This window comes from Eutrema salsugineum, unplaced genomic scaffold (genome assembly GCF_000478725.1).
Source record: "Eutrema salsugineum unplaced genomic scaffold, Eutsalg1_0 scaffold_5, whole genome shotgun sequence".
NCBI lineage: Eukaryota > Viridiplantae > Streptophyta > Magnoliopsida > Brassicales > Brassicaceae > Eutrema > Eutrema salsugineum.
The window spans coordinates 13,651,331-13,673,076 of record NW_006256612.1 but is presented as its reverse complement, the minus strand read 5'-3'; the positions used below and the strand labels follow the sequence as shown (position 1 = coordinate 13,673,076).

Here is a 21,746-nt window from a genome sequence, read left to right as displayed (position 1 = left end):
TTATCATTGCATGCAGATGTTTTTTGCCTTGCCTTGTCACTTTCACACCTTTTTCCACTGCGGGGATTATTATCATGTCTAAAAGTGTTTTCTTCTTTATGAACTACTATATATGTTGTATTAATTTTGGTTTTTAAGCAACTTTCTTACAACCCAAGAATAATATAAGAATATATATGACTAGGTTTCCCACGCTTATTTTAAGGTTGACAAAAATCCTTAATCCTCATCTACGTTCAACTTGTCGGTTTAGTTTTTACACGAAACTGAATATTATACTTAATTACTGGTCATTTTAGTTGACACCAGAAAAAAAGAATGGTCATTTCAAATGTATATTAATCTGATAAATGTCCAATGGCCAATAGCGTTAGCGAGATCAATCTTTTTTTTTTATGTTTTTTGGTTGGTCAGATATTAAGAATCTTGATAGAAATAAGAGCTGTTCTATGTAGAGATATTGCCAAAACGAGACACAGAAAGATAATTTATGACTAAAAATAAATGTGACCGTCAGGCTCTGAAACCGAAAGCGAAACCTGTTGAATTATGAGCTATAAATAGTAAAGTCGCTCTGATTGATAATTTATGAGTTATGACTGATCTTATTACGACTTGTTACGAGATACGACGGCCCACGACAACGGTCTCCATGAAAAAGGCAAAAGGACGCACGTGACTACGCGTGATAGTTGATACTGTCTTTAAAATATCACCCCCTCCCCTCATAGCTGAGCTTTTTTTTTTTTTTTTAATTTCAGTTGGTTTTCTTCAAATCGATTAATTCGAGCCCTGTCCTTATGTTTTATTTATTTTTAATAATATTGTATTGTTTGAATAGATCTTAGATTTGGTTATTCATATTACTCTTTGAGTCTAATAACATACAAATATTCATCTAGAAAGAAAAACCATATATTAAACTTTAGTGATTTCATAATACATTGATCATACAAAATAGTAAACATCTTTGTTGGAAATCAAACCTTTCTCCAAGACAAAGACAATCATCCTTTATGTTGAAAAAACATCCAAAAGTCCATCAAACAACCTTAATTCTGCTTTAATAGTTTTCATTACAGACTTTAATATTTAAGACTACTTTATTTCTTTAAATATATGTATATACGTATATGATTAACTTCTCATCCAAACATATTTCAGATCCTCAAGACAAACATCAACGAGCAAGAGCCATCTTCCGTTTTTGGAATTCTGAGGGCAGTTTCACATCGGTGGCTAATCCAACAACTTCAAGTAGTCGAATGAGGTACCAAGTGATGTCTATTTGCCACCACTCCAATCCTTGCCTCGCCGATGACTCAAAGGCATGATGATTGTTGTGCCAACTCTCTCCCATCGTAAATATGCTTAGCCACCTTCAAACACACCCAAGATTAAAATTTCATTCAAGACTAAAGATATTTGAATTTTCAAATACCATCATAGAGAATCTTAATACTATAATCTTACCAAATGTTACGTGATGTGTCTTTAGTATTCCACGATCTCGAACCCCAAATATGGCATGCTGAGTTTATGAGCCATGTCCCGTGGTATCCGATCATGTTTGGAACGCCCTGTCGTAACATATATCGGTTTTCATTTGGATATATACAACAAATTATTAAAGCAATATAACTAATTAAACACATAAAATTTTTACCCCGCCGCACGTAAGGTAAGGTAAACCACCATAGAGATAGAGGAAGGTCCAATACATTACAATGTGGACAGCAATCGTCCTTCGTAGAAACCTATAGAACCATTGTTCCTTCAAGTCCTTCACGTTGTCACGTCCTCCACACTGTAATTAACTTCTATTTGCATTGTTACAAGCTATATCATAGGTCATAGAAGATGAGAGTATATGTATATTAATACGCTACGTTACGTTACCTTATATTTGATATAAAGGGTGTCAAATATCCACAAGATATGGCTGAACCATAATCCTTCTTTAGGGCTATGTGGGTCTCGTTTCGAATCTGTGAACTGGTGATGGAACCTATGTATGCTCACCCAGTCCATTGGATCACCCTGAACAATATTTAATATCTTTTAAAATCATACTCCAAAAAAAGGCTATCAATTTTTTTTGACATATATGTAATACTTAACCTGAAGAGCAAAAAGAGCAGAATAAGCACAAGGATATTCGAGCCATTTTGGGAGTTTGAAACTCCGGTGAGACAAGTTCCTATGGTATGAGAATGTGATGCTGAGTCCAGTAACCAAGAAGACAACCGAACCAAACTGTAAGGCTTCCCAATTGTAGTTGAACGGGGCCAAGAGACACAAAAAGTGCACAATCAAAACGGTTAACATTCTTATTACATCGACCAACGGCCACTTTCTGTAAAAGTAAAGTCTTTTTTCGTCAGGCAATACGCCGGTTTGGCTAAAGCCATCGTCTCCAGTGGGAACACACATGTCAGAATGTAGGGTATTGTATTTGTGTATGTTGAATGAACATTTGAGTGAACAACTTATGGGTATATATGGACTAATGTTGTTGCTTCAAGGTCCACGCTGTTAAATGCAATTGCTCACTCTTCGTAAATGCTTTTTATCTACTTCTTTCATTGCCATCTATATAAATTAATATCCTGGCAGCTGCACATGTTTCCACTGATCTTTCCAAAAATTCTAATTAATTATAGCTATTTTACAAGCTCTTATTTTTCGACATCATATAAAAGAAAAAGATCCATGCATGCTGTTGAGATCAATTAAGGATTTGAGTATTACAACTACTCATCGCTTCGTACGAGCTACTAACTGTTATTCATTTGGTTGTCTCCGAAGGAGCATTTAACTTAGAAAAAACCCAACGGCCAACGCCATTTCTTTGGTCGAATTTCTTAATAGTGTATAATTTGGTTAGTCCAAAAATATATATTCACATGGAGATTTATACGTTATTGCAAACACGCATTTTGATGTTATCCGTCTCATGCAGTGCCTTTAAGCTTGATTTCCTACATTACTCTCCTACTATATAACTTCGAAGCCAAAACTACATTTTTTTTTTGCTGGAGTAAATATCTTCTTTTTGTTTTGAGTTAATACGGAGTAAATATTTTATCGGAAACTAGAGTGACCGTTAGTTTTTGTTTCTATGAACAAATAAGGGTATATTGTTTGTTTATCAACGTAATTTTTATCATCAATTTATTGTGTAATTACTCTATAAATAATTGTGTTGATTGATAATTTATAAAAAGTACAAAACATGTACGACTTTACGCGGACCGCCAAAGACAATAATATCTCGATGAAAGGAAGAAAAAAGATGCACGTGAGTCACCCCACACCCACACATCTTATAAAAAATACATTTCTCCCTTCGTAACAATTTTTTTTTTCTACTTTTATTTCTGTTAAATTTCTTCAAAATGATTCGAGTCTTGCTCTTAGATTGATTATATATATATATATATATATTACACTTGGAGTTGGAGACTAGTAAGATGCAAATATTCATTTTAAAACAAACAACAACCTTACTTGTGCGTTTGGCTCGTACGTCGCTAATCTAGGTCTCAATTTGTCAGCTCTTCTCGACTATTTTTTTACGTCAAAAAAAAAAAACAAATATTAAAGTTTAGCGATTTAAAAATGTAGTATTATTCAAGGAGATATAGATCTACCATAAGACATAGGACATGAAAAACATTCATTTATTTTGGAAAACAACCATAACCTCGGAGCAGAAGAAAATACAAATAACCACAATCTCAAATATATATATATATATATATATATAGCTATTAGCGTTTCTATTATAGAACTTAGATAACTTCTCAAATAAATATTTAATTAAGTTTTTTATGCGAAGATTTCATCAACGAGCAATAGCCATCTTCCGTTTTTGGAATTCTGAGGGAAATTCCACATCGGTGGCTAATCCGACAAGTTCAAGTAGTCGAATGAGGTACCAAGTGATATCTATCTGCCACCACTCCAATCCTTGCCTCGCCGATGAGTCAAAGGCGTGATGATTGTTCTGCCAACTCGCTCCCATCGTAAATATGCTTAGCCACCTTCAAACACATTTATGCTTAGCCATCGTAAATGTGGCAACTTCTTATGTATCTATAAGAAATATAGTTAACTTGAGAGTTGAGAATATATAAGAAAATGAATATGATCGTCATTGACCTATTTTGGTGGTGAATGTCAAGGATGAGAGAGCAGAGTTGACTTTAAGAATCGATTGAACGTAAACTTGAGAGCAAAGCATGGACGAATGACATTTAGTGATTAGCGAGCGACACTGACGGATCTTGTCCATATTAGCCGACCAATAATGTTCATCATAATCAAATTAATTTGTGCTTAAACTGATCAAGAGTTATATGTTGAACCGGCTTACAGGATTTAAGTTCCGCTAAATTCGTGAAGGAATGTGGGTTTCAAGTCAAATACAGTATTGTTAGGAAATCGTAAGTAATACTATTCTTAAATCTTGAGGCGGGTAAGTAAAAGTATTTTTGGGGATATTTTAACGGAAAATTAAACGGCGTTTATATAAAATGATTTTCAAGGTTTGTTGTAGAAAGGCGTTAATTTAAAGTTTTTGTTTGGACGTCGAAGCAATTATTTATGAGATTTCCCCCAAAAAGAAAAATAGAAAAAAAAAAAAAACAGAGTGACAACGTCTTCAATCCCTAGAATTTTAAAGAGCCCATAACAAACGGTGAAAGAACAAGAAAGATTTACACAAGAAACATGGCAGAATATAAAGAAGAACAATGATAGAAACCCTAATTCAAGAAGGTGATTGGTGCCTTGTTGCTGAAGAAACCCAGTGTCCGTTAACCAAATCGAGATGCCTACTCAAACGTTCAAGTGGGTATTCGCACTCTCCTCGTTGGTCGGCCTCCATGTAAGCCCATACTATAAGCCCATACTTATCCTCCGTTGTTTTCGTGTGGTAAAAATGCTTTGTTGATGCCGACTTAATGTTCCCATCAGTATAAACAAATGTTCATGTTCTAATTTACCATCATGGGGCTTTGTATATTAGAGATCTTTCAAAGGATGTAGCCATGTAGGAAGTAGTGAGGTTTGTTCGTAGCCAGCCGTACGTAGCATGCATGTGTTATAAGAGCAAAACAGTGCAATCATATGGTTATATGTTGGGAGAGCCCTCGAGCTACTTTTTCGACGCATATTTAATATATAAAGGTCAAATTCATCATTGCCTTGCTTTTTCACTTTCACACCTTTTTCCACTGTGGGATAATTATCATGTCTAAAAGTTTTTTCTTCTGTATGAACGACTATAAAATCTTGTATTAATTTTGGTTTTTAAGCAACTTTCTTACAACCCAAGAATACTATACGTATGCGAATATATTGACTACGTTTCCCATCATATTTTAAGGTTGATGAAAATCCTCAATCCTCATCTACGTTCACCATGTCGGTTTAGTTTTTATACGAAACTAAATATTATATTACTGGTCATTTTAGTTGACACCAGGAAAAAAAAAAAAAACTGGTCATTTTCAAATGTGTATTAATCTGATGATAAATGCCCAATTGCCAATAGCGCTAGCGAGATCAATCTTTTTTTTTTTTGTTTTGGTTGGTCAGATATTAAGAATGTTGATATAAATAAGAGCTGTTCTATGTAGAGTTATTGCCAAAACGAGACACAAAAAGATAATTTATGACTAAATAAACGTGACCATCAGTCAGTGAAACCTAAACCTGTTGAGGTATGAGCTATAAATAGTAAAGTCGCTCTGATTAATAATTTATGACAAATACACTAATTGTACGAATTACGACGGCCCACAACAACGGTCTCCATAAAAAGGGCAAAAGGACGCACGTGACTACGCGTGATACTGTCTTTAAAATATCGCCCCCCCCCCTCCTCCTCCTCCTCCTCATAATTGAGCTCTTTTAGTTTTCAATTGGGTTTTTCAAATCGATTAATTCGAGCCCTGTTCTTAGATTTTTTTTTTTTTTTACTGATATTTTATTGATTGAACAGATCTTAGATCTGATTATTCATATTACTCTTTGAGTCCAATAAGAATCAAATATTCATCTAAAAAGAATAACCATATATTAAACCTGGACGTAACATGTAATCAGAGTGGTTAATTGACTCATATGAAATTCTCAAAAATAATTAAATTTTTGTTGAGCTTTTTTTTTTTAAATTGACCCATGTCCTAAACGAGAATTGACCCCTCTAATCCATGTAAATATTTTTCCTGCCTCCTATTAAACTTTTAATGATTTAATAATATATTGATTATACAATAGTAAACATCTTTGTTGGAAATCAAACCTTTCTCCAAGACAAAGACAATCATCATTTATGATGAATAAACATCGAAAAGTCCATCAATTGCTTAATAGTTTTCATTACAGAACTTAATTAAGACTATCTTTAAAAAAATATATATATAAGTATATATATGATTAACTTCTCATCCAAACATGTTTCAGATCTCAAGACAAACATCAACGAGCGATAGCCAGCTTCCGTTTTTGGAATTCTGAGGGCAATTTCACATCGGTGGCTAATCCGACAAGTTCAAGTAGTCGAATGAGGTACCAAGTGATGTCTAGTTCCCACCACTCCAATCCTTGCCTCGCCGATGACTCAAAGGCGTGATGATTGTTGTGCCAACTCTCTCCCATCGTAAATATGCTTAGCCACCTTCAAACACGCAAGATTAAAATCTCATTTTTAAGACTAAACAAGATATTTGAATTTTCAAATACATCATAGGGAATCTTAATACTATAATCTTACCAAACGTTACGTGATGTGTCTTTAGTATTCCACGATCTCGAACCCCAAACATGGCATGCTGAGTTTACGAGAAATGTCACGTGGTATCCGATCACGCCTCCAACGCCCTGTCGTACGTAACATATATCGGTTTTCATGGATATATATATACATACAACAAATTATTAAAGCAATATAACTAATTAAACACATAAAATTTTTACCCCGCCGCACGTAAGGTAAGGTAAACCACCATAGAGATAGAGGAAGGTCCAATACATTACAATGTGGACAGCAATCGTCCTTCGTAGAAACCTATAGAACCATTGTTCCTTCAAGTCCTTCACGTTGTCACGTCCTCCACACTGTAATTAACTTCTATTTGCATTGTTACAAGCTATATCATATATACGTCATAGAAGATGAGAGTATATGTATATTAATACGTTACGTTACCTTATATTTGATATAAAGGGTGTCAAACATCCAGAAGATATGGCTGAACCAGAATCCTTCTTTAGGGCTGTGTGGGTCGCGTTTCAAATCTGTGAACTGGTGATGGAACCTATGTATGCTTACCCAGTCCATTGGATCACCCTGAACAATATATAATATCCTTTAAAATCAAACTCCAGAAAAGGTTGATAAAACATTTTGACATATTTTTAATACTTAACCTGAAGAGCGAAAACAGCAGTATAAGCAAAAGGATATTCGAGCCATTTAGGGATTTTGAAACTCCGGTGAGACAAGTTCCTATGGTATGAGAATGTGATGCTGAATATAGTCACCACATATAGAACCAAACCGAACCGTAAGGCTTCCCAATTGTAGTTGAACGGGGCCAAGAGACACAAAAAGTGCACAATCAAAACGATTAACATTCTTATCACATCGACCAACGGCCACTTTCTATGAAAGTATGGCCTTTTTTCGTCAGGCAATACACCGGTTTGGCTAAAGCCATCGTCTCTAGTGGGATCACACATATCAGAATATTTAGCTAGGGTATTGTGTTTTGTGTATGTTGTATGAACATTCGAGTGAACAACTTATGGGGTATATATGGACTAATGTTGTTGCTTCAAGGTCCACGCTGTTAAATGCAATTGCTCATTCTTCGTAAATGCTTTTTATCTACTCCTTTCATTTACATCTATTATAAATTAATATCCTGGCAGCTGCACATGTTTCCACTGATCTTCCCAAAAAATCAAATTAATTATACTATTTTACAACCTCATTTTTTTTTTCAACATCACACAACAACAAAAAGTGACTATTAAATTTTTTTGTAATAATATTTATATATATATATATATATATATATTTGGTCACAAATCTTTTATATGATCATATATAAAAGAAAAATATCCATGCATGCTGTTGATATCAATTAAGGATTTGAGTATTACAACTACTCATCGCTTCTTACGAGCTACTAACCGTTATTCATTTGGTGGTCTCCGAAGGAGCATTTAACTTACAAAAAACCCAACGGCCAACGCCATTTCTTTGGTCGGATTTCTTAAAAGTATATAATTTGGTTAGTCCAAAAATAAATATTCTTCCAGATATGGAGATTTATACGTTGCAGACACGCATTTTGATACTATCCGTCTCATGCAGTGCCTTTAAGCTAGATCTCCTACATTACTCTCCTACTATATACTAATTTCGAAGCAGCTGCGGCTCATAATAATTATTAGCTCTGTATTAATCTTAAGAATTTTGCATTTTTTTTTTTTATCTTTTTTTACCTTTTTGGCCTTTTTTCTGATCAAAAAAATTTGGCCCTTAAATCTTATAAAAAATTGTGAATTTATTTTGGCCCTGAGCATTTGCACACTTAGCGCATGTTCAAATCTGTCCCTTCGAAGCCTTCTACATCTTTTTTTTTTTTTTTCTGGAGTAAATATCATTTTTTTTAGTTAATACGGAGTAAATATTTATTGGAAGCTAGTGTGACCGTTTGTTTTTGTTTTTGTTTATCTACGTAATTTTTATCATTAGTTTTTATTGTGTAATTACTCTCTAAATAATTGGGTTGTTTGATAATTAATGACAGATACAACGGCCAAAGACAATAATATCTCGATGAAAGGGGAAATAAAGATGCACGTGGTGCCACACCCACAAAGCTTATACAAAAATACATATCTCACTTCGTAACTGATTTTTTTTTCCTACTTTTGTTTCGGTTGAATTTCTTCAAAATGATTCGAGTCTTTCTCTTAGATTGATTATTCATATATATATATATACATATATATATATATATATATTGCACTTGGAGACTAGTAAGATGCAAATATTCATTTTAAAACAAACACTAAAGTCTAACGATTTAAGAATTTAGTATTGTTCAAGGAGATATAAGTTTACCATAAGACAGAGGACTTGAAAAACATTCATTTATTTTGGAAAACAACCATAACCTCGGAGCAGAAGAAAATACAAATAACCACAATCTCAAATATATGTAATGCTATATATAAGCGTTTCTATTATAGAACTTAGATAACTTCTCAAATAAATATTTAATTAAGTTTCTTATACGAAGATTTCATCAACGAGCGATAGCCAGCTTCTGTTTTTGGAATTCTGAGGGCAATTTCACATCGGTGGCTAATCCAACAACTTCAAGTAGTCGAATGAGGTACCAAGTGATGTCTATTTGCCACCACTCCAATCCTTGCCTCGCCGATGACTCAAAGGCGTGATGGTTATTGTGCCAACTCTCTCCCATCGTAAATATGCTTAGCCACCTTCATTATATTAAACAAGATCGTCGTCAAATCTTACTTTAATAGTAAACACTATCGATATATGCACCAGACTGATTAGTCCGATTATTAATTGTTCTTAACGAGATTATTAAATCTTAATATGATCTTACCAAACGTTACGAGAGGTGTCTTTAGTCTTCCACGACCTCGAACCCCAAATATGGCATGCCGAGTTTACGAGAAATGTTACATGGTATCCGATCACGCCTCCAACGCCCTGCCGGAAAACATAATCTATCAGATTCATAACTAATAACTATATTTTAAAGAAATGGAATATACATAGATATATTATAAGGAAAGAAATGAATAGAATTACCCCGCCGCATGTAAGGTAAGGTAAACCACCATAGTGATAGAGAAGGGCCCAAAACATTAAGACGTGGAAACCAATTGTCTTTCGTAGAAACCTATAGAACCATTGCCGCTTCAAGTCCATCACATTGTTACGTCCACCACACTGCATATACATTGATTTTTTGCACTATTAAAAAACAACATCATAAGTCGTCATATATAAAAGTAGAAGATTAGAGATGTTTATACGTAACATTACCTTATATTTGATATAAAGGGTGTCGAATATCCACAAGATATGGCTGAACAAAAATCCTTCTTTGGGGCTGTGTGGGTCGCGGTCTGAATCTGTGAACTGGTGATGGAACCTATGTATGCTCACCCAATCCAATGGATCACCCTAGATATATTGAGCAGTTTTTTCTTATTATATATATATATATATACATGTATATATTATAGAAAAATAAGGCATTACAATTTGACATGTATATTATATAATACTTGACTAAATATATCACTTATCAATAAAACATGTTTTGACCTGAAGAGCGAAAACAGCAGCATAAGCAAATGGATATTCTAGCCATTTGGGGAGCTTAAAGCTCCGGTGAGCCAAGTTCCTATGGTACGAGAATGTAACACTGAGGTTAGTAGCCGCCACGAGGATAAAACCAAACCGTAATGCTTCCCATTTGTAGTTAAATGGCGCCAAGAGACACCAAAAGTGCACGATCAAAACGGTTAACGCTCTTATCACATCGGCCGGTGTCCATTTTCTCTGAAAATAGGCTCTTTTTTCTTTACGCAACATGCCACTTTGGCTGGAGCCATCGTCTCTAGTGGGATTACACATATCGAACCCTTGAGGAGAAATTGCACTTGTTTTAGTAAGAACTTGTAAATTGTATGAAGTACATAATAACTGGGCAGACATGGGTATATATGGGCTGATGTTGATGCGTTGGGGTCCACCATGTTGAATGCAATTTACCCCTCCACTTCAATTCAATCTATCTACTTCTTTCATTTTTAATGCATAGCAGCAGCACATGTTTTCACTCACCTAAACATTCAATTTTATTTTTTTATTTTTATTTTTAACAGCCTCTTTTTTCTTCTTCTTTTGATATTACATGATCAACGAAACGAAAAAAAAATATCTATGTTTGATGTAATTGAGTAGTTACTACATCTCTACTTACCACCGGTTTTAACATTTATTTGGTTTGTCTCTAGACTCCAGATGAGGATACAACTAAGAAAGCCCTAACTACCAATGCCATTTCTTTTGCCAAATATATCGTTTACGCTAGCCCGACTAATTTAGATATATTAGCTCAAAAATGAATTGTTTACACAGATGAAGATTTGCGTCATTAAAGCCACGCATTTTGATGCTATCCGTTTCGTGCAAGTGCTTTCAGTATGGCTACATCATCGCAAGGTGGCAATGATATAATTAATGACTTCGATATATTGTTTTTCTTGCGGATGATTTGCTGTAAAGTTTGATCTGAAACGAATGACTTTTTTTTTTTTTTTTAATGTGGAGCTACTATATGAGAAACGCTTTTGAATTTTCTCTAAGGTGGTTGGTTGTATCATACAATGTATCTAAACCCAGTAAATAAAAACTTACAATGTATCTTTAATACTCCTATTTACAGTAATGTATTGGAAATTATTAGTAGCGAAGAAAATGACTTGTTCCATAATGTTCAGTATGAGCCATTATATCACTTCGCAATGGTATATCGTATTGGATTGCAAGTTGCGTAAACTCCAAGTCTTAACATATTTGATTAATTCGTAATTTTGCATAGAAACAATATGATATTTGAAATATACCCCCAATTTTACTAATGCGATTTGTTTTATCGTGAAATATAAAAAACACGAAAGACAAATTTCAATTAGTTGTTTTGAGATGGAAACTCATGAATCATAAAAGTAAATGTATAGATAGGATTCCATATATAAGTGAGACCTACAGTACATTGAAACAACAAATCTTTTAACAAAAGATTTCACACCATAGCAATAAATGTGAGGGACAACTTGAATTATTTTTTCGGACATTTAATTTCCCCTAAGTAAATTCAGAGAAAAATAAAGTAACGTTGTTTAGACGCCGTCAAAATCCAAAGGTCGAGATTACAGAACGCCGTCTTAAACCCTTTTATTTTTGCACAAAACCCTAATTTCGTTAACGCAACCAGTGTTCTTTGCGCCGTCTTCTCCTTCTCTCACCGGAGAATGACAACAACGGCTGCTCCTCCGTCGAAGGTTGACCCAAAGAGCGTTAACAGAGCCGTGAAGTCTCTGCTAACATGGTGGAGCGCCAAATCCAAGTCCCAGAACTCAGAACCGCTCGAGAACGAAGGTTTCGTCTATCTAATCGTGACCTTGAAGAAAATCCCGCAGATGGATCGAACGAACCCCGTGATGATCCATGTTCCTCATCCCCTCATCGACCTGGTGGAAGATTCGCCGGAGCTCTGTTTGATAATCGACGACAGACACAAGAACAGAATCACGAAGGAGGCGGCCTTGAAGAAGATCGAAGCAGAGAAGATTCCAATCAGCACCGTGATTAAGGTCTCCAAATTGAAGTCGGATCTACGCAAATTAGAGGAGGAGAAGGGGTTCGAGCTGTATTTCGCGGAGAGGAGGCTGATGTCGATTTTGCCGAAGCTATTGGGGAAAGAGTTCGTCAAGAAGAAGAAGAGTCCGATCGCGATAAACCTGAGACAAGGCAATTGGAAAGACCAGATCGAAAAAGCGTGTGAATCGGCATTGTTCTTCGTTGGGACAGGTACTTGCAGTGTTGTGAAGGTAGGGAAATTGTCAATGGGAAGGAAGGAGATTGCAGAGAATGTAATGGCCGCAATAAACGGGATTGCTGAATCGATTCCAGGTAAATGGAGGAATGTTAAATTGTTTCATCTCAAGTTGCTTGAGAGCTCGGCTTTGCCTGTTTATCAATCAGCTCAAGTTATGGAGCTCGAATCATCCTCCTATACTTAGTCGGAGTAGACAGAAGAAAGCATGACAAGGATGTAATGTTTTTGGTCACAATTTGTCGTCACGAGTTTTGGTTAATTTGAGTGGGAGTTTCTCTTATATGATGCTGTAATGCAATGTTAAGTTTTTATGCCTAGACTGAACAAAACTGTCTAGAATGATCAGATTGCAGAACAAATGAAACACTTCTTCCCTTTAATTTTTCTGGCAAGTTTGCATTCTTTGATCTGGGGAGAAATCAGACACAATCGCATAAAATGGCTTGAGAAATTTCGATCTTCAGAATCAGAAGATCGAGAGCCTGAAGTTCACATATCAACATTCAATTTTAAACCGAGACGCAGTCGCCATGAAACCTCTGTAACAACTAACCCGAACGAGCATATTTGACCTAACAAAAAAACAGAAATAATTTATGATAAACCCATTTTTTTTTTTTTTACGTCGACATATTTTGACCCCATTTGCAACATAAGTTTTATGAGTGTGACTTTAAATATCCATGGAATGGTTGAAACTTGAGAGTAAAAAGAGTAAATATCGTAGATTGTTTTTTGTCTAGGGAAACACTTCATCAATGATGAAAGCACAAGGAACCAATCTTTTTTTTGTTGTTGTGAAGAGTAAAGGCTGCAAATGTCTCAAATTTCCATACCCAAAACTGGGAAAATACTATGACTGATTCCACTGGGAGTATTCATTTGATACCTTATTCCCTAGAATCTTATTAACAGAGTTCTATTTAATTAATTAGTTATCATTATTAAGTGAGTGTTTTAATCAGAATTTAAAAAGTAGAACTCTCATTGGAGCGTTACATTCACGCGCACTTAGTCTCCCATGGGTCCTCCTTTTGTCTTTGATCCATTTCCGAATTTTAGACGCTAAAGGAAAAATAGTCTTTACTCTTTTGTTTGTTTTGAGCGGGTGAGAGAGAAAGTGTAAAGAGCACATGGCCTCATTTCCGTTGGGGCCTCAGCCTCATGTTCTTGCTCCTCCTCCGCCGCCGCAGCAGCTTCACGACGGAGACGCTTTGAAACGCCGTCCTGAATTGGATTCTGATAAGGTTTTTTTTTTTCCTTTCCTTTCCGTCTCTCTCTGTTTGTTCAGCTCTTTGTCTATCGCTTTTACGTCTGCGTTTGGTAAACAGTGCATTTGAAATTCTAGTTTGGTGGCTGTTCTAGATCTACTCCGATCTAGCTCTGGTTTTCTCTGCTCGATGTCTCAGTACATTAGAATCGTTTCTGTATACTCGTGCCTCGTGTTTTGTTTCGTCGCTCGTCCTGATCTGAGCTCACCGAAGAGTTTTTTTTCTCTCTGACGAGGCTTTCTATTAGGAGACTGCAATTTTGACTTCATTTGTATCTCATGCAGTAGCTTAGCTAGATTACTCATGATTTTTCCCAGCTACAACTTCGACTCTAAACGGTAGTAACCTTTGAATCCTGTGGAAAATTTAGGGCAGAGAAGAATTAGTTCTTGCGTTTTGGTAACCAACATTTCACTCGCTCGCTATACAACTGTTAGCAGGAGATCGATGCATATCTTGCTAGCTTGAATTTTCCTCTTCACATTTTTTGTGTGTGAATATTTAGATTTTAGATTATCCATTTCAACCTTGTTCACACTGAAGTACAATTTGCTTGTTTGGACATCTCGATTATTTATCTTCAGTACTGTTCATCTTCCGAAGTACAGTTTCCTTGTAGATTAATGAATTCACTCTTGACAGGTTTCTGGGGTATTTTCATAGTTATTGTTCTTGGCCCATTGCTTCTCTGTCTCTGCCCCTTTTACTTGTAACCGACATTTTTTCTGGATTATCTTTTTTTTTTGCTTGTCCTTCACTCTGGCAGACCTTTTGTCATTGATGTGTATAACGATGTATCTCTAATTTTAATTTCTAATACCACAAACTGTTTAACATCTTGCTTATATCGGCTTGACGACTGGTTCGTTGGTACATGTTAGGGTTAGCTTCACATTTTCTTTGGTTTAATCTATTGTTCTTTGGAAACAAGGCAAGCTATTTCTAGATATTGACGAACTAACTGTAGCGTATTAAAATGAAGTTGTTAGGATCATTTATGTAACAGCAATAACAGCGTTCTCATAGAGTCATATTCAACCTGAGATTATTTGAAATGGGAGAAGCAGTAAATGCTTGCCATCTCTCTTCCACCTTGTAGTTGATCAGAATAGTTTAATGCCTAATACTAATATGTGGGGTGGATTGCAGGAAATGTCTGCTGCTGTTACAGAGGGCAATGATGCTGTTACTGGTCATATCATTTCCACTACCATTGGGGGAAAAAACGGTGAACCCAAACAGGTTGACTTCTGAAGTTTGAAAAATCTTTTAAATAACATATTCTAGCACAGTATCTTGTGTAAGTATTAGACACGAACTGCTTCAGCAACTGTTACTTTTACACTAAAACTAATCACAAATAGATACATAAGTAGATCCAGATCTCTTAGACTTCCTTTTTCCAAGTCAAAGTAATTCATATTTCTCTTTCATTCTGTCTTCTACAGACCATTAGTTACATGGCTGAGCGGGTTGTTGGAACAGGATCATTCGGAATTGTTTTCCAGGTACCCTTGTGCTTCTCAGTGCTAATTTTTTCAGGCCATGAACATTTTCTTTTTCCTTTTTGATCAAGTCAGTAAATTACTGTTTTAGGCGAAATGCTTGGAAACTGGAGAATCAGTTGCCATTAAAAAGGTCTTGCAAGATCGACGCTATAAAAATCGTGAGTTGCAACTAATGAGACTAATGGATCACCCAAATGTCATCTCCTTGAAGCATTGTTTCTTCTCTACAACGAGTAGAGATGAGCTTTTCCTTAACCTCGTTATGGAGTATGTACCTGAGACTTTGTACCGGGTTTTGAGGCACTATACTAGCTCAAATCAGAGAATGCCCATTTTCTATGTCAAACTTTACACATATCAAGTATGCACTGTTATTTTCAGTTTTCTCGCAGATATTCTCATTTAATAGAGTTGACTTTGAAAGTTAGTAGAAAATATCTAATGCAGATCTTCAGAGGTTTGGCTTACATCCACGCCGTTCCTGGTGTTTGCCACAGAGATGTGAAACCACAAAATCTTTTGGTACGTTAGCTAACTTGAGATGTGTATTGTAAGCTTGACTATTTTCTGAATCTCACTTTTTGGTGCATTCTGTAGGTTGATCCCTTAACACATCAAGTTAAGCTGTGTGACTTTGGAAGTGCAAAAGTACTGGTAAGGGTGTTATCCTTTCGTCAATTCATTTTCTATTTGTTTTTGGCATCCTTATGTATCTGGCCCTGTAGCGATTTGAGATCCCATTAAATATGCGTATTACCAATGATATCGCTTTTCCCGTTTCTCAGTAGTTATTTAGAGAAGTATAGGCGCAGTCAGCATGTTCTCTCACCACATTAAAACATTAGTTTCATTTCATCACATTAGGTCAAAGGTGAAGCAAATATATCATACATCTGCTCTCGTTATTATCGAGCTCCAGAACTCATCTTTGGAGCCACAGAATATACAGCATCCATAGATATATGGTCTGCTGGTTGTGTTCTGGCAGAGCTTCTTCTTGGCCAGGTTAGTGTTGATCTATTTGTTAATTACCTTTGGAAATAAAGTATCTCTGCAAATAATGCCCACGCAGTCTTATATCATCCCAAATTGTCTTTCTACAGCCGTTATTTCCAGGAGAAAATTCAGTTGACCAGCTTGTGGAGATCATAAAGGTGAAGTCTCGTCTCCTTTATTAGATTTTTATTTTCTTGGTCAAAAGCTTATTAGACTATAAGATATCGAGAATGTAGTGGAAATGTCACCATAATTACTTGCTGTCTTTGTTAAGGTTCTTGGTACTCCAACCCGAGAAGAAATTCGATGTATGAACCCAAACTACACAGACTTTAGATTCCCACAAATCAAAGCTCATCCTTGGCACAAGGTAATTCGTCTCACTTTTCTCTTTTCTTTCTGACCAAAACTAGTATTTAACTCACTAACTAGACAGTATTGGTAAAAGCAAAGGTGAATTAAAATGTTTCTGATGATTACACTTGGCTTTCATTTGTAACACCAACCATATTCTGTTCCCTTAACCTCCAGGTTTTTCATAAGCGGATGCCTCCAGAAGCCATTGACCTCGCTTCCCGGCTTCTTCAATATTCACCAAGTCTACGCTGCACTGCGGTAAGTATCTAGTCGTTTTAAAACTAAAATTAAAAATGTGCTTCATCAAACAAAACAACTTTGTACATGAGAATGAAACGAAAAGGGATTTTAAAAGGTACTCTGAAACTGAAAATTAGAGATTACTGCGGTCAGTATCTATGTCTGATGGAGCTGGTGGGATTTATCCTGACATTTTTTGTTTTCCTTTCTCTGTTTAGCTCGAAGCATGCGCACATCCATTTTTCAATGAACTCCGGGAGCCAAACGCCCGTCTTCCAAATGGTCGTCCATTACCGCCATTATTCAACTTCAAACAAGAGGTACAAATCAATAGCAAAGCACAAAGCTAAGCTCCAAATCAATAGCAAAGCACAAAGCTAAGCTCCAAATCAATAGCAAAGCACAAGCTAAGCTCCAAATCAATAGCAAATACTGACGCTTATTATTCTTCAACTGTGGAAACAGTTAACTGGAGTTTCATTGGAGCTGATCAATAGGCTAATACCTGAGCATGTGAGACGACAGATGAGCACAGGATTACAAAACACTTGAAAACTGTGGATGTCTGAGAAAAGTGGAGAAAGAAGATTTACTTCTTCTATCTGATATTAGACAGGATCTACATCAATATTAACCACGATTGTTATCAGCTTCTTCTATATACCCGTAAAGTCATATTCAGCTCTTTTGAGAAATCAGAAGCTGACAACTGCGTCTTTTTTTGTATTTTTAAATTCTTGACCTGGAAAATGGAGGAAGACTCTGTTCCTCGTGTATTTCTGTATATGTTTTTGTCCGTAAAACAATTCTGACAGATCCGTAGAGAGAGAAGAAAAACGAGGTTATGGAACTAATCATGTCCAAAAGCTGAGCTACAAACTTTTATTATGATTAAGAGACTCAATGATTAAAGCCTGATGATTGTCCTCTTAATAATACTATTTGTAAAATTTGACTTTGCATTGAAATGTTACTGGGACATTTGTTTAGTTTAACACACAAATTTACAAGTGGCGGGATTGTCCAAGACAAAATATCAATCATGTACCTTCAATTCTAAAAGCCCTTACAGGCCAAAGTTAACAAAGCATAAACATCATCTCAAAGTAATTGTTTCCCTCTTATTTCTTTCTTTTTTCTGATTGCAAGAGCCAAGAGACTATCATTTGCTGTGTCACCCTAACGAGACCAAACCAAAATCTACAATCCCACTCTAGTTAGAGCAGCAACCCATTCTCTTTAGAACCGATCCGTCTTCTTTGACGTTTATCGTCTCTCCTTTCTTTGGTAAATCAGACGCTCCTCCTCCTCCATCTCTGTTCGATCCATCCACGCTTCTTTTGCTCACTATCTTGTGAATCTGGGTGAGCACTTCAGTGAAGGCGTTTTCAACATTGGTTGCATCTAGAGCTGATGTCTCCATGAAATAGAGAGACTCTCTCTCAGCAAAGGCTTTAGCTTCTTCTGTTTTCACAGCTACCAAGTGACGCAAATCGCACTTGTTCCCTATAAGCATCACCACAATGTTTGGGTCGGTGTGTCCCCTTAGTTCCCTTAGCCATCTCGCTGCATTCTCAAATGTCGCCTGCCTTGTCACGTCGTAGACAAGTAAAGCACCTACGGCTCCTCTGTAGTAAGCACTTGTGATTGCCCGGTATCTATCAAAGCATAAACAATAGATGTTAAGACAGTTACAGAGACACAATAACAACAACGGTGGTAACTTCAGTAACAATATTTATAGCTAGACTCTCAAGTAACCACACCTGACCATATAACAATAGATTTTAGCAGCAATTCAACACAAAACTCTGTTTCTGTTTCTGATCAAACAGATATTTCTTACCGGTAGAAAAGGGAACCCAAGAAACAGAATAGCTCTTGTGAATATGATTAACTTCACTTGGAGTCGAAATCTTCTAAGTTTAGCAAAGCGGGCTTCATTGAGAATTATATATAAGGTAAAGATCACGCAAAGCGGAAAATGCAAAAACACACTTTAACTTGTGTGATAAACCAACTATTGATCTATTACAGCAGCTTAACCACTTAAAAACCAAATATCGCAAAATCTTTTAGACAAGGCAACAGATTCATGAAAATCAAACACCAGCAAATCGAACACGAAGTCAACAACGAGAATTTTTTCAGCTGACAAAACGAATTTCAAAACCTTATACTCCAAAGGATTGAATTCAACTAAGCAGGACAACAAAAATATGAAAAAACAAGAGACGAAGGGTAATCGCACCTCTCTTGACCAGCAGTATCCCAAATCTGAGCTTTGACGACTTTTGATTCGACTTTGAGTGTCTTGGTAGCGAACTCAACACCGATAGTAGACTTGGATTCGAGATTGAACTCGTTCTTAGTGAACCTGGAGAGCAGATTCGATTTGCCGACACCGGAGTCGCCGATCAAGACGAGCTTGAAGAGGTAATCATACTCTTCATCAGCTTTGTAACTAGCCATTAGAGAGAGAGGATCGAATTTGGGGATTTACTGTTTGTTTTTGATGATAATGATTCAGATGATGACAATGAAAGATTTTGTCGGCTTGGCTCAGAATCGTTTTATGCTTCTTTTTGAATTAAAGACGCATTTTAAACTAATGGAAGTCCTTTAATTCCAGCTAAATTAGTTGCGCTTAACCAGATACCTTTTCGCATTCCAGCTTAAATTAGTTCCACTCGAAAAATATCGTTTTTCTTTTTAAAACGTTTATTGGTGAAGTCACTACTATATATACTTTAAAAATGGCTCTGACTTTAAAGAAATTTTAATTTGTTTACTCTCAAATTGGTTTAAAAATGACTGATGATGAATAAATTACTATTAAAATTTTTTTTTTATTTACTTTCGGGTCGTTGGAATTAGTGTAGCTAATCAATAGTTTGCTTTAGGCTAGTTATATCACACCTTAGCTCTAATCTAAATCTCAAGTTTTATCTGTTTTGCAAGCTTGGCGAATCTTTGTAGGGAGTATAAATTAATAATATGAGAAGGTGAATGTCAAAAAGAAAAGAAAAATTAATGTAGCTACTAGCTGTATATCTCCCATTTCCCCCTCCCCCCAACCAATCCATCTTTTTCAATTGGCTTACCGACATTCTAACAAAAAATGGAAACAACAAAAACCAAGAATTATACCGGTAATATTCAAAAACCAAGAATTATACCGGTAATCTTACATAATAAAAGTTCATTTTCAGCCCCTTTTTTTTTCACCAGCTAAATTGTTTCCCTGCACTATGAGTACACTGGGACAGCCTCCACGGCTCCACGAGTATCGTTCTTGAGGAATTTACAGTCACAGTCAATCGTTACAAAAGTTATAGGGGAATCAGGAATGGACTAGCTAGTTCTAAGATTGTATATATTCGATCAATACCTTATATAAATAGTGTTTTAAAATGGTTAAAACTTAAAAACACTCTAACATGAAACTACATTAAAAAGCTAGAAAAACCAACAATTGAAATCACACCTTCTTATTGTAAATCTGGAATTTATTTTTGATTTTACCTGTTTTGTCGATATTATTTTAATCCACGCATTTTTAAAAAAATATATTCTTCAAGTACAATCTAAACAGTGACATTACAAAAATCGGTCGTTATAAACTGCAAGCCTACAACTAATCAATGATTAAAGAGTAAAGACAAATTAGAGAAAATGCAAACAACAATTATTTGACCAACGAGTTTCATTAATTTAGAACTCTAGTGTATACCGTAGTATATCCGTATATCTCTTCCACCACTAGATAAAAAAAAAAGAGTGATCCCCCCAAAAAAAAAAACGTAAGAGACTTGTTCTCTTCTCTTCTGGTCACACACCACCCGCTAAAAAGTGTCCCCTGTTTCGACACGTGTCATAGTGTCCAAAAATGAGGTTCTAGACACGTTTGGGGTACTGAGCGCAAGAGAGAGACTTAGGGGGGCCCATTTAAGCACTCCTTAGCAAAAGAGTAGACCCCACCCATCGCATACGGGCAGCATCACGCGTCCTCACGTTGTTTCTCCATATCACGTGTCCGCCTCCGCACGCGCTTCTCCTCGCGCGTGACATACCCAATTTGCACTCATGCCAGCTGGCAATAGTGCGAGTCCGGCTGGCTTACTCGCCTTATCCAAATTTTCTAAACCAAAGGTAAAGTTACCACGACGAGGCTGTCACTTCTTTCTACGTCACTGTCCAATCCGATTGGTTTTTTAAGTACGTTGTTAAAATGACATGTGCTCATGGACAGCGAAGCAAACGACTCGGTGACGGTCGTTCGATTTTAATACTCTATAATCACTGAGTAAGCCCCTTCGGTTTGACCAGTAAAATCGCAATAAAACAAAAATAATTAAAAAAATAATATTCCCTTTGAGATTCATATATCCAAACAGCTTCCATATCACACACGATGTACGACTGTTATACGTACGACTTTACTCTAAATATCATTGCCCCACCTTTATTTCATTTGTTTATACATATCTACCCCATACTTTACTAATACTTATAGGAGACCCCTATATTTTACTCACTAAAATTACATAAAAATCATTCAATATTTAAAATATATCATTATATTTTATTTTTCTGTGATTATATTTTCATTTCTTATCTTTAATTTTAAATAAATCAAACGTTTATAAAAAATGAATCAAGACAAATGTACAAAACTG

General features: G+C 35.9%; 6 protein-coding genes across 6 annotated transcripts; 2 read left to right on the top strand and 4 right to left on the bottom strand.

The window, feature by feature from the left end:
- Positions 1–1,113: 1,113 nt before the first annotated feature.
- LOC18994237 (delta-9 desaturase-like 4 protein) lies at positions 1,114–2,460 on the bottom strand. Its single transcript, XM_006417869.2, has 5 exons — positions 2,122–2,460; positions 1,900–2,040; positions 1,667–1,807; positions 1,474–1,580; positions 1,114–1,379 (listed from the first exon to the last, which is right to left on the bottom strand). The coding sequence occupies exons 1-5, from the start codon at positions 2,431–2,433 to the stop codon at positions 1,181–1,183; spliced, it is 900 nt and encodes a 299-aa protein (XP_006417932.1). The 5' UTR covers positions 2,434–2,460; the 3' UTR covers positions 1,114–1,180.
- A 4,022-nt stretch (positions 2,461–6,482) lies between these two features.
- On the bottom strand, positions 6,483–7,779 carry LOC18994236 (delta-9 desaturase-like 4 protein). The gene is made up of 5 exons (XM_006417868.2): positions 7,441–7,779; positions 7,220–7,360; positions 6,988–7,128; positions 6,785–6,891; positions 6,483–6,688 (listed from the first exon to the last, which is right to left on the bottom strand). The coding sequence occupies exons 1-5, from the start codon at positions 7,750–7,752 to the stop codon at positions 6,490–6,492; spliced, it is 900 nt and encodes a 299-aa protein (XP_006417931.1). The 5' UTR covers positions 7,753–7,779; the 3' UTR covers positions 6,483–6,489.
- Positions 7,780–9,159: 1,380 nt separating this feature from the next.
- LOC18994235 (delta-9 desaturase-like 5 protein) lies at positions 9,160–10,759 on the bottom strand. The gene is made up of 5 exons (XM_006417867.2): positions 10,394–10,759; positions 10,109–10,249; positions 9,872–10,012; positions 9,663–9,769; positions 9,160–9,531 (listed from the first exon to the last, which is right to left on the bottom strand). Exons 1-5 carry the CDS (start codon positions 10,703–10,705, stop codon positions 9,333–9,335), a joined length of 900 nt encoding a protein of 299 aa, XP_006417930.2. The 5' UTR covers positions 10,706–10,759; the 3' UTR covers positions 9,160–9,332.
- A 1,279-nt stretch (positions 10,760–12,038) lies between these two features.
- Positions 12,039–13,075, top strand: LOC18994234 (ribosomal L1 domain-containing protein 1). Its single transcript, XM_006417866.2, has one exon. It carries the CDS (start codon positions 12,109–12,111, stop codon positions 12,877–12,879), a length of 771 nt encoding a protein of 256 aa, XP_006417929.1. The 5' UTR covers positions 12,039–12,108; the 3' UTR covers positions 12,880–13,075.
- A 702-nt stretch (positions 13,076–13,777) lies between these two features.
- Positions 13,778–17,921, top strand: LOC18994233 (shaggy-related protein kinase iota). The gene is made up of 12 exons (XM_006417865.2): positions 13,778–13,942; positions 15,116–15,208; positions 15,415–15,474; positions 15,563–15,835; positions 15,922–15,996; positions 16,072–16,128; positions 16,339–16,479; positions 16,578–16,628; positions 16,745–16,840; positions 17,002–17,085; positions 17,286–17,387; positions 17,533–17,921. Exons 1-12 carry the CDS (start codon positions 13,829–13,831, stop codon positions 17,617–17,619), a joined length of 1,233 nt encoding a protein of 410 aa, XP_006417928.1. The 5' UTR covers positions 13,778–13,828; the 3' UTR covers positions 17,620–17,921.
- Positions 17,922–18,012: 91 nt separating this feature from the next.
- LOC18994232 (ras-related protein RABA1a) lies at positions 18,013–19,648 on the bottom strand. The gene is made up of 2 exons (XM_006417864.2): positions 19,319–19,648; positions 18,013–18,725 (listed from the first exon to the last, which is right to left on the bottom strand). The coding sequence occupies exons 1-2, from the start codon at positions 19,537–19,539 to the stop codon at positions 18,281–18,283; spliced, it is 666 nt and encodes a 221-aa protein (XP_006417927.1). The 5' UTR covers positions 19,540–19,648; the 3' UTR covers positions 18,013–18,280.
- Between the last annotated feature and the right edge of the window lie 2,098 nt (positions 19,649–21,746).

Bases quoted from the DNA above. Each gene is read 5' to 3' on its own strand.
- LOC18994237 (XM_006417869.2), bottom strand. From the start codon at position 2,433: ATGTGTGTTCCCACTGGAGACGATGGCTTTAGCCAAACCGGCGTATTG. The intron at 2,041-2,121 runs GTTAAGTATTAC...AATATTGTTCAG, and splicing joins CTGCTCTTTTTGCTCTTCAG to GGTGATCCAATGGACTGGGT. The intron at 1,808-1,899 runs GTAACGTAACGT...AGTTAATTACAG, and splicing joins CCCTTTATATCAAATATAAG to TGTGGAGGACGTGACAACGT.
- LOC18994236 (XM_006417868.2), bottom strand. From the start codon at position 7,752: ATGTGTGATCCCACTAGAGACGATGGCTTTAGCCAAACCGGTGTATTG. The intron at 7,129-7,219 runs GTAACGTAACGT...AGTTAATTACAG, and splicing joins CCCTTTATATCAAATATAAG to TGTGGAGGACGTGACAACGT. The intron at 6,689-6,784 runs GTAAGATTATAG...GCGTGTTTGAAG, and splicing joins GACACATCACGTAACGTTTG to GTGGCTAAGCATATTTACGA.
- LOC18994235 (XM_006417867.2), bottom strand. From the start codon at position 10,705: ATGTGTAATCCCACTAGAGACGATGGCTCCAGCCAAAGTGGCATGTTG. The intron at 10,250-10,393 runs GTCAAAACATGT...CAATATATCTAG, and splicing joins CTGCTGTTTTCGCTCTTCAG to GGTGATCCATTGGATTGGGT. The intron at 9,532-9,662 runs GTAAGATCATAT...AATATAATGAAG, and splicing joins GACACCTCTCGTAACGTTTG to GTGGCTAAGCATATTTACGA.
- LOC18994234 (XM_006417866.2), top strand. From the start codon at position 12,109: ATGACAACAACGGCTGCTCCTCCGTCGAAGGTTGACCCAAAGAGCGTT.
- LOC18994233 (XM_006417865.2), top strand. From the start codon at position 13,829: ATGGCCTCATTTCCGTTGGGGCCTCAGCCTCATGTTCTTGCTCCTCCT. The intron at 15,836-15,921 runs GTATGCACTGTT...TATCTAATGCAG, and splicing joins TCAAACTTTACACATATCAA to ATCTTCAGAGGTTTGGCTTA. The intron at 16,129-16,338 runs GTAAGGGTGTTA...TCATCACATTAG, and splicing joins TTGGAAGTGCAAAAGTACTG to GTCAAAGGTGAAGCAAATAT.
- LOC18994232 (XM_006417864.2), bottom strand. From the start codon at position 19,539: ATGGCTAGTTACAAAGCTGATGAAGAGTATGATTACCTCTTCAAGCTC. The intron at 18,726-19,318 runs GTGCGATTACCC...ATGCTTTGATAG, and splicing joins GATACTGCTGGTCAAGAGAG to ATACCGGGCAATCACAAGTG.